The sequence below is a fragment of the Brassica napus genome, chromosome A9, assembly GCF_020379485.1.
Source record: "Brassica napus cultivar Da-Ae chromosome A9, Da-Ae, whole genome shotgun sequence".
In the NCBI taxonomy this organism is placed as follows: Eukaryota; Viridiplantae; Streptophyta; class Magnoliopsida; order Brassicales; family Brassicaceae; genus Brassica; species Brassica napus.
The window spans coordinates 1,449,027-1,463,320 of NC_063442.1; the positions used below are offsets into that span (position 1 = coordinate 1,449,027).

General features: G+C 32.2%; 1 protein-coding gene and 1 pseudogene across 1 annotated transcript; both read right to left on the bottom strand.

The window, feature by feature from the left end:
* Positions 1-96: 96 nt before the first annotated feature.
* Positions 97-2,125, bottom strand: LOC106426713 (annotated as a pseudogene).
* A 2,882-nt stretch (positions 2,126-5,007) lies between these two features.
* On the bottom strand, positions 5,008-14,021 carry LOC106426697 (ent-copalyl diphosphate synthase, chloroplastic). The gene is made up of 15 exons (XM_048739238.1): positions 13,697-14,021; positions 12,855-12,926; positions 12,691-12,767; positions 12,088-12,394; positions 11,571-11,754; positions 11,136-11,350; positions 10,897-11,017; positions 10,460-10,572; positions 10,160-10,386; positions 9,870-9,985; positions 9,437-9,535; positions 7,601-7,855; positions 6,236-6,371; positions 5,654-5,830; positions 5,008-5,340 (listed from the first exon to the last, which is right to left on the bottom strand). The coding sequence occupies exons 1-15, from the start codon at positions 13,809-13,811 to the stop codon at positions 5,131-5,133; spliced, it is 2,424 nt and encodes an 807-aa protein (XP_048595195.1). The 5' UTR covers positions 13,812-14,021; the 3' UTR covers positions 5,008-5,130.
* Between the last annotated feature and the right edge of the window lie 273 nt (positions 14,022-14,294).

Consider the following 14,294-nt stretch of genomic DNA (forward strand, 5'->3'; position numbering starts at 1 on the left):
TAAAGGCACTTACGAAATCAAACTTTTGGAATAAATCGAATACTAATTCAAAACGGATCTACAGATAATTATCCATCCCTACTAGGTAAGCAATGATAAAAAACCATATACTACATATACTTAGATTAAACAAAAATAAACAATATGCTATCCATTCATATTTTATATCCAAGGAGAATCTAAATAGATATGATGATGTCTTAATAAGTTGGGTGTCTGATGTCCAAAGAAAAGAGAACAAAACCTAGTCATCAAGATCATGTGTTCTAAAGTGGATATTGTCTCTGCCACACAAAAAAAAACTTTTCAAAGGCATGCAAGTCACGACAACCAAAATCACACACATACAAAAAACAAATCAATCTCTAGAAAAGTGAGTTTTTTTTTACATGACAACTGCATGGTTCTTTGGCTTTTGTTATGCTAAACCCCAGTATACATCACTTCCTATGTTTCTTCTGCAAAATCACACTTAGATTACGGGGATACACACACACTATATATATATATATTAAGATTTAAGAGTTTCATAAAATAAATATAAATACGACTTTATGATCAAGAAATCATTGAGATGCCAAAACTTATGTTTTAAAAATAATTGAACAAAACAAATAGTATATTATTTAAATTCAATGAAAATCCTTTAACAATAAAAAATATCTATACTATACTAAAAGGAACTAATAAAGCCTTCTAAAGCTGTCCACGTCACTTATTAAATTTAGCCAATCAGAACATTTCAATTAAAATTTTGGGCTTTTGTTTCTAATGTACCTATATTAAGTGAAAAATGTCCAACGACAGTGGGTCAAGAGAGTGTTATTAGCCCAGTTCGAATAAAAAGCAATTAGCCCAATTCAAAAAGAGCTTCCAACCCTACTATGGATCCACGCCGTCTCTTCTCCTCCCCACTTCGTCTTCTCGGCTTGAAACCTTCTCGGCTGAGTTCTCATCGATTCACTTTCACACATTCAATTTTCGACTCCCGATGCTGTCGGGTATCTCGCCGGAGATCAAGTTCGACGACAAGTTTAAAGCTTTGAGGCTGGAGAGGAGAGTAATCGAAGTGGGTATTGGTCCTTTGATGAGATTATCCGATAAGTCGATGAATGTGAGATTCGAGTGGAAGGATTTTGGGATGTTCCCGGAGAGATTGGCGTGGGAGATGGTGAGGGAGACGATGTCGTGCATGTTCCCGAGGATGACGAATAGCCCCGAGGTGGAGACAGGGACGGAGGAGACAGTGATGTCGGTGAGGTTGACGAGGCGAGCGAGGGAGAGTCCCGAGAGGCGGGGGAAGGAGGAGACGGCGGAGAAGGAGTGGAGCGAGTCCGGGAGGTGAGGGGGAGCGGAGAGGGAAGGGCAGTTGTGGAAAGAGAGGGAGGTGAGGGAGGGGGAAAGGGCTTTGAGGGCTGTGGAGGAGATGGAGAGATCGGAGGAGCAGTTTGTGAAGGAGAGGGAGGTGACGAGGCGGAATGGGGAGCCGGTGTCGCAGGTTACGACGGTGGTGGGGGGTTTTTTGGAGGAGGAGGGGTGGTGGTGGTCGCAGGGGTTCTTGAGGGTGGGGATGTTGAGGGATTCGAAGGCTGTGAGCTGCTTTGGGTCGAGTGGGGAGGTGGAGGATGTGCGAGGGGGAGTGGGGGAGGTGCGTGGGACGGGGGAGATGGTTGGAGATGGGGTTGGGGAGAGGGAAAGGAGCGGCGTAGATAGTGGCTGAGAAGAGGAGTAACGGTAACAGAAGTAAAGGCTAAGTCTTGGTGTAGAAGACATGTAATGGAATAATACCAGTCTTTGTGAAAATGGGGTTTTACATAATCTTTGTGAAAATGGAATAATACCAGTCAATGGTGCGAAAGAACTTGCTCATGAGATCATGCAGAGAAGGTAAGAAGACAATCTAGACTGATAATATAGATTTTCACGTAAAAACAGCAGAATCTATCAATTAACCACAAGAATAATCTCATTTCCAAATATTTTAAAAAACTAAAATAAAAGAATTAACAGAAGTATTGAATAGCATAAATTAAGGCCTTATAGAACAAGTCAAACCCAAGAGAGTAAATGTTATTTTCTTCCAATAACGTAAAAAAAAATATTCTCATATCTTAACCATTAACATCCTTCTTCAACCTTCCTCCGAGAGAATTAAATTTCCAAGGTTTCGTCATAAGAAAAAGTGGAAAGACACTATTTCTAAAAACACTACAGAAAAACCTAGCTTTCTGTTTCATATCACCAAAATCAATAGTGAAATCACCATAGGAACTATCTACCAAGCTCTAACCAAAGCACTACTCCAAAAGACTACGCAAGTATAAGAAATTCTTTTACAAGCCAAAAGAATACAAATCTTAATATGGCTCTCTATCTGACAATTGGTTTTCTTCTAAGGTCCAGATATGAAAGGAATGGAGAACCCACCTCCTACACCCCCTTTGAAAACTGCAGGTACATAGTATTATATAGAAAAATATAATAATCTCCACCCACATGATCTTTCTTTTATATTGAGCCTGACATATGTACAGAGTAATGTCTTTTGTAATGGAATTGAAAATAATTCATATATTTTTAATAACCAAACTTAATGCCACCCTCACAAAAAATTATAATACAAATGGCTTTCACCCAATTTTTTGTCTCCTCAGATATTATAAAATTTTAACTCATTCGAATTACTAAAATATGGATCAAATGGCTGAAGAGTATAGCTGGTGAATTCTTCTTATAACAAATTGCTGACAGAATTCGTAAGTAAATAATAATAATTGCATCTTCCAATTTCGAATGATAAGTCGTATTGTTCTAAAAAAATTCAAAAGCCTTGCAAAACTTAAGATCAAAAGTCTTGAAGGAACGTAAATTGGAAATTCCTGAAAACACAACAACCATATAATCGATGAAAATATTTTTTAAATACATAACTCATATATCGTTTTGATAACCTAATAAAATAGAAAATAAAATATATTGTAGTATAATTACATACAAACTACAAAATTAAGAATTTCACTATAGATGGGGTGAAGCTGCTCTCGACAAATCTGATAAAACTAAAGAAGGTTAGTAATCAATTTTTGAAAAATCATAGATTATTTTTTTCATTGAATTATTTGTATGCTATACCAAGAATCATATTTTAGTATTTGTTTTAATTACATATAATTGAATTAACTAAATATAAATTAACTTAACTTAAAATAAAAATAGATTTGTTTTCTGAAATTATTTTAAGAATATATATGTATATATCTAAAATCTTAGACTTAGATAGATTTTTCTATCTATCTATTTTGGTTACTTATAATAAATAAATTTGTATAAATAATTGTATAGTTATCAAAAATTAAAACTAATTTTTTAAAATTGTTGATATATAAAATACTAAAGATTTAACGATTAAGTATTTATTTAAGTATAGAATTTTTTTTTTTAAGTTTTGTTATGAATTTGTATAATTATATTAAAACAAAACAATATTTCGAAATTGATTATCATATTCGAATATATTTATTTTAGTGATGATGTATGAATTATTATCATAATTTGAAAATTTACTAAAAAAACAATATCAACATGAATTGTAATATATGAGTTATTACCTTAACCAAAATTATAAATTAACATTAAATATAATTATATATGTCATATTTAGCTATACAATGTGTCATCAATATTAATAGCCATGTCAATATTACATAATGCCAATATTCTGCTACTTAAACCCCAAATCCCCTAACTCCCGTTAAGTAGCCAAATTCATAAATATACTTATTCGACAAAACAAAAAACTTTAAAATATTTACTAATCCGACCATGCACAAGCATCCATTCCCTATTCCATCGCGATAGGATAACAATGCAACCAACTCCTCAAAAAAAAATCAAGCTCTTTTGCAAAAAAAAATAAAATAATTTTAACACCTAAAATTTTTTGTTTCCAAACTTCTACAGGGAACACACATAAAAAGAAAAAGAGGACGTCCACTCGGATCACGCAACAAACCAAAAGGTGTGTCATGACTCCTAAGATATAGTATTTCTTTATTCAAAATCATACCATTTTAAATTATGAATGTATTTCGTAGTCCACCAGATATGCAATCTACCAGCGTTCAAACCAAAGTTTTATGATTGTAAGTTTAAGTGAATTATAATAATATATTCTTTTTTTTGTAACTGATAAAATAATATATTCTTCACGGTATCTTTTCATAACTAATTGAGTTATCAAACTTGATCGCATAGGTGGCTTTGATAAGTGTGACCTTTATGGTGTACAATTCTTTTCAACCTAAAAACATTATTGTTCCTCAATATCTTTCATTCTGCTTGACTCCAACAAAATATTTTCTCATCTGTTTTTCTTCCTTTAAACTAATTTATTATCATCTATTTCCTGACATTTTAATCCATCCAACTATGTCAAAAACTTATAGAAAATGTCAACTTCCAAACAAAACATAATTGAACTTAGCAAATAAATTCTTAATAATATTAAAAAACGTTACTTAATAATTTCTTCAACCCCCATTTTTCGCGCGTAGCGCGGACAAAGACTCTAGTATTATTAAAATTCGTTCTGGCCAAATCCTTAGTGACCTAAATGGTTAGGAGTGTCCGCGTTTTCAACATGCACACGGTTCAAACCTCGATCTGCACCATCAAATGTAAAGAAGAAGAAAGACGATTGTTCCAAAGCCTAGAGTTGACGAAAGAAAATGAATGACTTGCATCATAGAGAGTCTACATGATATATGTCGATGTTCATATACTGATTTCATCTTGAACAAGAAGTTGTTTTCCGGAGGGTTCATTATCTATAGAAAAGATTATTGGAGAGAATATATCATGATAAATTTCATAGGCTTCAAACTTAAAACCAATTGACAATTAGTGGATTGACCCAAATCCCTTATATACTATTCATGTTATTTCCATATTTCCAATGTGGGATTTTCTCTCCAATAGAAGCTAATAACTACTCCAAGGTTTGACTTGTACATGATTTAATTTATTCTCATTCTCCACATATCCATATATACAAAAAACAATCGATTCATGAATCGACTATCCATTGATTACGTAATTAAATACAACCGGCATGGATCGATATTGATAAGGTTATAGAACTTTTTGAAACAAGATTTTGTCCATGTGAGTTTGGAGATGATCACCACATGAAGCAGAATAGTAAAAAGTTTTAGCAACATCGAGAAACGTGATGCTGACATCACGGAGTGTGTCAACCTCCAACAATACTAACTCAACCATTTGCTCCATCTCATACTCCATTCTCTCTATTGTCGTCTCTTTCTTATCGTTTCTCATTGTCTGCAGTAAGACATATACATATGTTAGAGGTATGATCTGGTGACTAGACTCGAAGTAGTTGTAACATCGAATGGAACAATCATTATCGAGTATTTGCAGGCCTGGTCCAAAACACATGCTAAAGAAGTTATGGACTTGGACATCAGATTTAGAGATGAATTATGGAGGATATTTTGAGGTTTATTTTTGTATCAACACAAAACCAATTAAAATGAATTAGTTTTTTTATGACGCGACTTCTGCATTAGAGAGACCAGTCATGATTATTTGAATAATGTTTTGTAATTTATATGACCAGAAAAAAATTACTAACCTTTAGGTATTGGGCAATAAGATTGATTCGGTTGATGATTTCTGAGAGACGAACAAAGCGAGGATGAGTGAATAAGTTAGTTAGGTCATTGTTCTTCATTAGAATTATCATCTTCACCAGGAGCTCTCCATGTCCTTCATTTCCGTCTAATTTCCATTTCTCCAGCCATTCTCCCCACTATAAAAAACATTAATAAACATACTCATACAAGTATATATTTAGAACGATATACACCTTCTACATGTTTCGAACTTTTTATTATTTTTAATATTTTAAAAGCACCATGAAATTTCAGCTACACAAGTTTAGTAAAAATATTATCCGAAACCCTAATTTTATAAACAATATTCCCGACAAGAGAAAAAACAAAAAATCAATTTCGTTCCAAACTTTTAATATTCAACACATCAGCTAACTATTTACTATTTACTATAGAAAATAACGCTCTACATTCAAATCCGTTTTCTTATAATTACCGCTGTGACTTATTTTATGTATGTTATCTACGTATTTATTTGTTAAATATTCGTAAGCAAAAAAATATAAACGTGAGAGGAAGAAAAAAATAAGATAGAAACGTACCGATTGATAGAGGATACTGATAACGTCACGACCATGAGACATGTAATGATCAAACGATATCTGATTCAAAGTTCTGATTAAGATTCCGACAAGCCCACTCGCCTGAACCGATCCTGGTCGGTCCAATCTTATACTCCTATTTTTCATGTCCACCATGCATTATTATAGTATAGACAAATTAGTCAATCAACTGATACTACTAGAGCTTTCTTTTTATTTTGACTTTGTTTATGTATGAAAATCAAATATATAAAATTAAAAACACACACGTATATAAATCCAGCTTTTACTTTGTACGTAAGGGAACTTCCATTTTACACAGCCTCCAGATTTTTATTATAACGTCACCAAATCTGGTTTTTATTGGAAGAGAGTTGTTCTCTTATCTTAACCAATACAAAAAAATACTTTCGGACAGAATTATACTGGCAAAAAAATGCCGTATAAAATGAAAGTTTTGTCTGCACATCATCAGTTCGATGAAACTAACAGTTTTTTTTAATCTCAGGTTTAAAAAAGAAGATATTAGGTCAAATGAACTTATCCTTCACATATAATTAAATGGAGACAGCCTGGTGTTTTCTGCCGCGAAACCAACAGTGTTTTCGCAAAATAAACAAATAGCAGAAACAAAACAAACAGCCGTTCAATTAGGGTTAAACTAAAACCAATAGGTGGGACCTAAACAGATTTATAGATTTAAATGCTAGGAGCTTGCGAGTTAGTAGATGGACAAAATAATTGATGGTGAAGGGTTGCAAAGGCAAAATCCGTAAAACCAATAGGTGGGACATAAATCAAATTTATTGCTACAAAGCTCTTTTTTTTTTTGAAAACTGGCCTTTCCAAATTCTTTTTTTAACTCAAAAAAATTACAAGATAACTATTCTAAAATAGCATAAATTTTAGATAAAAAACTCATGATAAATTGTTGACAAAAAAAGACTCATGATAAATTTAAATTTCTAAGATATCAAAAATATTACGTTAGTATTGATGTTTTAAATCATTTTTAACTAAATTAAAAACTTTTGATTTTCGTTTCTGTATAGAATTAAAAAAAAAGTATTTTAGTCATTTTGATAATGAAATTATGGTAGCAGATTTCTAAGATAACAGAAATATTACGTTAATATTGATATTTTAAGTTATTTTTAACTAAATTAAAAACTTTTGATTTTAGTTTCTTTATTTGATTAAAAATTCCTTTAAAAAGTATTTTAGTCATTTTGATAATAAAATTATGGTAGCTGACTAGCTGTACGTGGGATATTTTACTTTTTGTAATCAAAACTTTGTTTGGTGTTATTTTCCATAATTTTCCCAACTTCAATTTATGTATCAGAAAACATAAGAGTAATTTACCTGTTATTGAAGTAAGGATCACTTTGTCGAGCATTGGCAATATAGTTACGAAATTGATCGAAGAAGCTCCTTCTTGAGTCAGAGGATTCACCAAAAGAGGAAAAAATGGCTTTAACCAATACACTTGATTTAGCCCAAACCATTCTCTCATGTGACCTCTCTGCCTCAAAGATAGTCGCAGCCGCTAGGTAATAGCACTCTAGAAGCTCGCTTCTACTCACACCCCACACACTTAACCAATTTTCTTCATACCACCTGCGTACAAATTGATTTTAAAATTAGTTCTTATATAGAGAAAAAATATAAACTTAAAGATACGGTTTAACTGGAACCAGAGGCGGATCTACTTAGAGTAAGTATGGGGCAGTTGCCCCATATGAAATTTAAAACTTTCCTTTATATGATGAGTATATATTTAAGTTGTCCCTGTTGAAAAATACTTTATGCCCCCCTAACAAAATCTGTTCTCAAAGCTCAGTTCAAAATTTCAATTATTTCCATCTTTTTACAAAGCCATTTATTATATTTCTGTTAGCATTATTATGTTTCCATATTTTATTGGCGACCATTAACCATTGTTTCCATTTTATATAAATAAAATCAATTTTTTTTTGAACTTAAGAAAATCAACTTGTAGTATATAATAAAAAATAATCATCTATTGATGCCAAAAAAATAAATCTCTATTTATTTGATATGGTATAATAACCAGTTTTCTTTACTTTGTCGTAATATATGCAATGACAATAATAGGTATTTTTTTTGTTTTTTTTTCATATGTAATTATTAATCCATACTATGAGTGAGAATGAAAACATTATTTAGGAAAAAAATTGTATGATTTGAATATCTGTACTTGTATTTGTGATATCATGAAAACATGACTTTTTGTATTTATAATTCTGTTATTTTTTATTTTTAATTTAGTTATACAAGATTTTTTTTTAGTTTCCATACAATGGATCTTGTATACTACACTTATAGAGTGTGACTGGTAACCATCAAGGAACATTAGAAATGATTAGGAAAAGAATGAATAGGAATAAAATTTTGGGAACGATGAGGAACGAGGGTTCCTTATCAAAATTAACAAGGAACAAATTTGCATTATAATTCTCTACAAAAAAAGAAAATGAGAAGGAATGAAGAGGAAAAAATATTTCTTACGAATGGTAACATTTTTGAGGAACATTAAGGAATGCAGTGTTCCTCTTCGTTCTCTTGGTTACCATTCAAACCCATAAAGTTGATAGAAAATATATCTATAAAATATATAATGCAAATTTTATTAATAATTATTAATTGTTTGCTCCGGGTGAACTTTTCGGCTAGATCCGCCACTGACTGGAACCAAAGTTTTTTCTTTCCAGACACTATGGAAATAAATAAATATATATATATATATACGGGTATATATACACTATTCCAGTTTGAGATAAATAATTGGTTTATTGATCAAAAAGATAAATAATTGGTTTCATCATTTATTAACCGAATACTTAGTAAAACGGAGTGTTTTATTTTTGCTTTTAAAAATACAAAAAGAATAAAGTAATTAAAGCATCGATAAACTTGCTAGTGCTAAATAAAAGTTGCGACTTTGTCACGAAAAAGGTTGTGATTTTGCTCATATGAAATAAATAAAACACCATTTAGCTAATTCATTTAGAAATGTTATAAGAAAATAATACTTGTCTGTTTTTCGGAAATATCACAAAGTTTTTATTAGATCTCCCTAAACCACTTGCATAAAAGTTTCCTAAAAGTTTAGAAATAAAAAACGCAACAACTAAAAGCCATGATTATTGAAAAAATGAAGAGTGGAGACGATATTACTTTTGGAAAGTGTCCCATTCGAGTTGATGCAGAGCTTGGCAGTTGTTGTAGTCTTGTTTTGCTAATTCCAGATATTCATTATTGTTCACATATGGCATCCTACATCGTCCACCAGCATTATTAGTATATCAATTAACTTTATAATTAATACACTTGCAATTGCAAAAAAAAGTGTTACAACTACCCGCAGTTCTTGTTAAACGCAGAAAAAACACTCCACATTCCATTCGGTTCAAGTTAGGTATTTACAATTGATTTGATTCATCCAGATTAAAATCACCTACGTATTTTACCAAACTAAATGACCATAATGGCCTTATCTTAACGCATACGTGGTCAGCTCATGCATGCATTATAACAGCTAGTGCAATGCATTTGTTTTGCATTCATTGGACAATGCAACATAATAATAAATATGAAAAATAAAAAGTACCTATAAAGGGTCTTGCCAATCCAAACGTCGTTTTCTCCACCATACTGCTCAATATAGAATCTCGTCTCCACTCGAGGCAAGCTTGCATACCATGGAACCTCCAACGCGAACCCAATCTAACATGCAAAATAGAAAACAAAAATAAGCAAAAAAGAGTCAAACACGCTTTGTCGTTTTCCTTCTCCATCAGATGACCCCAAAGTGGTATGCAGTGCGTAAGTGCAGATGTAATGTTTTTTGGAACCATTTGTAATTTGTGTGTTTCTGGTCTTATTGTACATGTAAAGTACCTCGCCAGGTAAGTCTTTCATTATAATCCACTTATCAAGCAACTCTCCTTTCTCTTGTTTATGTTGTAGATACTTGGACGAAAATTCTTTGGCGTTTATCAATATATCTTCCCTTGGAAACGCTAATTGCGATGCCCGGTATAGATTGAACATACCAGTCACCGCCTGGTTTGATTGGCCCGCGAAGCAGAAAAACTCTCCTTCTTTCTCGAAGACCTTGAACACATCTAAAATTGAACTAGATATTATACTTTTAACTTTGTTAAAATATATTACCAAAAAACAAATATTATTTTTTACCCGCGGAAACTTTGTATCCATTAAGTCTTAAGAGCCTAAATGCCATGGCTGTATCGTCGATATCTTGGACATGGGAACATCTAGCCCAACATATGCCTTTGTCTGTCCAATATCTGATATTTTATCATCATCATCATTAGAGTAAAACTACTTTGGTATACAAATGAAGTTAATACTCCCTCTGTTTTTAATTATAAGTAGTTTTACTTAAAAGTACAAATATTTAGAAAGTTGTTATCTAAAAAAATATATCATTTAATCAATTAATTCAACCAATTATAAAAAGCTTAACATTATTTTATTGGTCACACAATATCTAATAAATGAAAAAGGTGCATTGAAATATGTAAACTACTTATATTGTGAAACAAACTCTTTTTGCTAAAACTACCTACATTTGAAAACAGAGGGAGTATTAAAATAACGTTTTTTCTAACCTGTGAACATAGTCAAGACACTCTTTAATCTCTTCTTCAAAGTATCTCGATATCCCTAACCGTTGTAGGCGATCCACGATCCATATGTGCTCGAAAAGATCCACAGGAAATACATTGGGAACTGAAAATATAATTATAACAGTTTATTAGTGAAAAGTAGATGTTATACATTGCCATATATACACATGAATGCTAGTAGACAAAAATATATGAGTAGACACGGTTACTAGATAACAAACCTCCTCCATTGAAACGTTTGACGGCATTGCGCAAATACCCAAGACACTTACTGTCTCGGGTCTGCATGAATGCGAAAGCGGTCGAGGAAGGAGAGAAGAGGAAAGATCCATCTTGACACTGAAGTTTCAATAGCTTTTCCCATTCTATATCACGCATGCCCTCCAAACTATGCAACAATGTTGTTGGTATCTTGTGCATTATCTCTTTGGGTATCCTATAAAGATTTCAACGTACGCCCAAATTTAATTCACATCTTAGTCAATATATATATATATATATATATAGATATCTTATAATACGTATGCAAATATTATATCGTATAATTCTTTTTGGTTTTAAGTGACCTACATTGGACTCGTATATAAATACTTTCGAAAATGTTTATATAAAAATAGAATATTTCAAATTGTATATTTTTGGCCCAACACACAAACCTTGTTAGCTTTAGCTCCTTCTTGGCGTATATATCCTTCAAGACCGGAGAATCGTACGGTACATCTATGTTTATTCCTCGAGCTATCTCAAGTAATGAAGGAAAGGCTACTTCGAATCCAATAGGCATATGCTCATCGTCTTCTTCTTCTAGCTTTCCGATATTTTCTCTAAAAAACATGATTCCTGTACAGGTAACTAGTAATTAATACTTCAAAATAATTTAAAATTAGTCCATATCAAACAATAACAAGGAAAAAGGATACGTTTCTTTTAACCTATATATATGTATATATTAGTTTGAATGGCTATTGGAAAAAGATTTGAAACTTTTTAAAAAGAAGATTGATGTTTTTCATTCGGAAAAAAGAAAGAAGATTGATGGTCTAACTCATAACTATAAAACAATGTATACTTTCTTTTCAGCCCACTATAAAAAAGGATTTGCGTTTTTTTTGCAGAAAGTCGAGATATTCTTTCATGTTTCCTAATTTTTTTTTGCAAATAAAAATAAATTACCTTTGTGGCATTGATGAGGAAAGAGATTCCATGATGTTAGAGCAACGACGCAGGCAAGTGTGTTGATGAGACGGTCATGATAAGAGAAGAGGTAGGCATCACCCCATGAACCATCGGATAGCTGATTGTTGGCTATCCATTTCACGGCGGAGGGAAATGCCGGAGTTTTATCTCCGGCGTCGATCAAAGCAACCCAAGCAGTGTCATATGCCGATATCGTAATTTCACCGTCACTTAAGTTTTTTAAAATGGACTTCACTCTTTTCACTGCTTCTTCGATTGCAATATCATTACTTCCAACACTAATCTATTATTCAAAAAAAAAGTCTATTATTCAAAATGCACGAAATTATAATCAGCGCATATAATCATAACAACAATTGAAATTAAATGTGGTTGGTACCTTTAATGTAAACATACAATGATAAAATAACTATTTTTGATGGAATATAAAGTATAGATTCCGGGGGAAAATGTATAAATCAAGGTAAAAGGAAGAGTGAATGTATTTATAAATGAGGATATTTTTGGTGAATATTGACAAGAAAATAATTATAACAAATAACAGCCTTTTAAAATTGACAATATATATTTAAAAATCACCTGAGGAGCATCTCCTTGAAGCTGTTGCCACTGTATTAGAGGTATATCATGTTGAATTTCGTGAGATTTAGGGTATTCTGCACAGAAACATTGAAATTTTATATGGAAAACAAAATAAAGGGAATAGATGTAAACTACTACTTAATTTTGAAATTAAATTAGACCTTGAGTTCGAAGTTTTGTACAATATATGGAGCAGCTTCTGGGTTTGTCGCTCCCCAAACTTAGCGGTGATCCTATCAAAAACAAAATTTAAATATAACACTGACAAGAGAATGAGTAATTTGCTAACTATAGAGAAATAAATAAATAATAATCACTAATTTTTTGTCCGTGGTCAAACAAACATTAAATTATTATAAGCTACGATACGAGGTCAATCCACTCGCTAATAATGAGAACTAGATTCTCTAAACGTACTTCTCTAATAATAAATTCAAACTGATAGTATCTTATAGTCTCATTTTATTATAAATGTAGGCTTAAAATGTTTCCACGTACTAACTATAGATTGTTGTGGTCATAGTCTGATTTTGCATCGAATTAGGAGAAGACATTCGTTCAGAAAGTAAAAATAAAAAAACAAGTTCAAAATCAGACATAAACAAAAATAGAATTATTGGGAAATGAAGAAAAAATAAACGAAGAGTGATTAATGATTATAAAATGTTTGGAAGAACGAGAAAATAAAACGAAAAGAGAGACATAGAGAGACATTGATGATGATGAAATATATCTCACGCGTGGGTACTGAGAGAACATATAAACAGAGTCATCACTCTGTTTCTTTGTTTTGTTCTCTAGGGAAAATAAAAAACCGAAAACAAAATAACAAAAAGAAACAAATTCTTTTTCATCCAAAACTCAGTTAAAGAACTGATCATCATCAAACCCACAAGAGAATTTCGTTTACAGACATAGCAAAACATGTTAGTGAAAGACTCTGTTTTCGGGATCGTGTGTGTTTGATAAGACAGATGGAGACAGAGGAGAGAAGATCACGCACCTGAGATCTTAAGGACATAAGAAGAGAGAGAAGAACTAGAAGGAGAAACTGTTGTTTTAGTACTGAACAAGTTGTTACTTTGAATAGAGTTAAGAGCATAGTATTGTAGAGACATGGCTTAGAAGTTAGAAGCCTTTTTCTCCTCCTCTCTGTTTTTATCAAAGACTTAGTGAAGAAGAGAGATTGTGAAACTAGAGAGAGAAAGATGAGAACTGGTGAGAGAGAAAATAAATTTAATGGGATTATATAACGACAGAACCGACTTCCCATCAGAGATTGTATCTGACTGTACTCTTGAGAGAGAAAGAAGAGAGAGATTGGATGCATGGAATGTGTTTCTGTGGGATTATTTTCCTTCCATAGCTATGGATTTGAAGGGCATATTTGGCTTTTTCTTCTAATTCTCATTCTCTTGTATCCATCTGAAAATTGAATTTACTTTTTTTTTTTTTTTTTTTCCGTCAAGATTTTATTATTAGAAATTAAGGGTCCAAGCCCAGCAATTACAAAGGCAAAAGCCCAAACGATATAACACATAAGGCCCAAACAACACCTGGCCAACTACTACCAACTACAAGGGCCTACGCCCCAAACAGAT

Excerpts from the sequence above, each read along its gene's own strand:
- LOC106426697 (XM_048739238.1), bottom strand. The coding sequence starts at position 13,811 with ATGTCTCTACAATACTATGCTCTTAACTCTATTCAAAGTAACAACTTG. Across the intron at positions 12,768-12,854 it reads TACAAAACTTCGAACTCAAG|AATACCCTAAATCTCACGAA; the intron begins GTCTAATTTAAT and ends GTTTCTGTGCAG. Across the intron at positions 9,536-9,869 it reads ATTGGCAAGACCCTTTATAG|GATGCCATATGTGAACAATA; the intron begins GTACTTTTTATT and ends TGGACGATGTAG.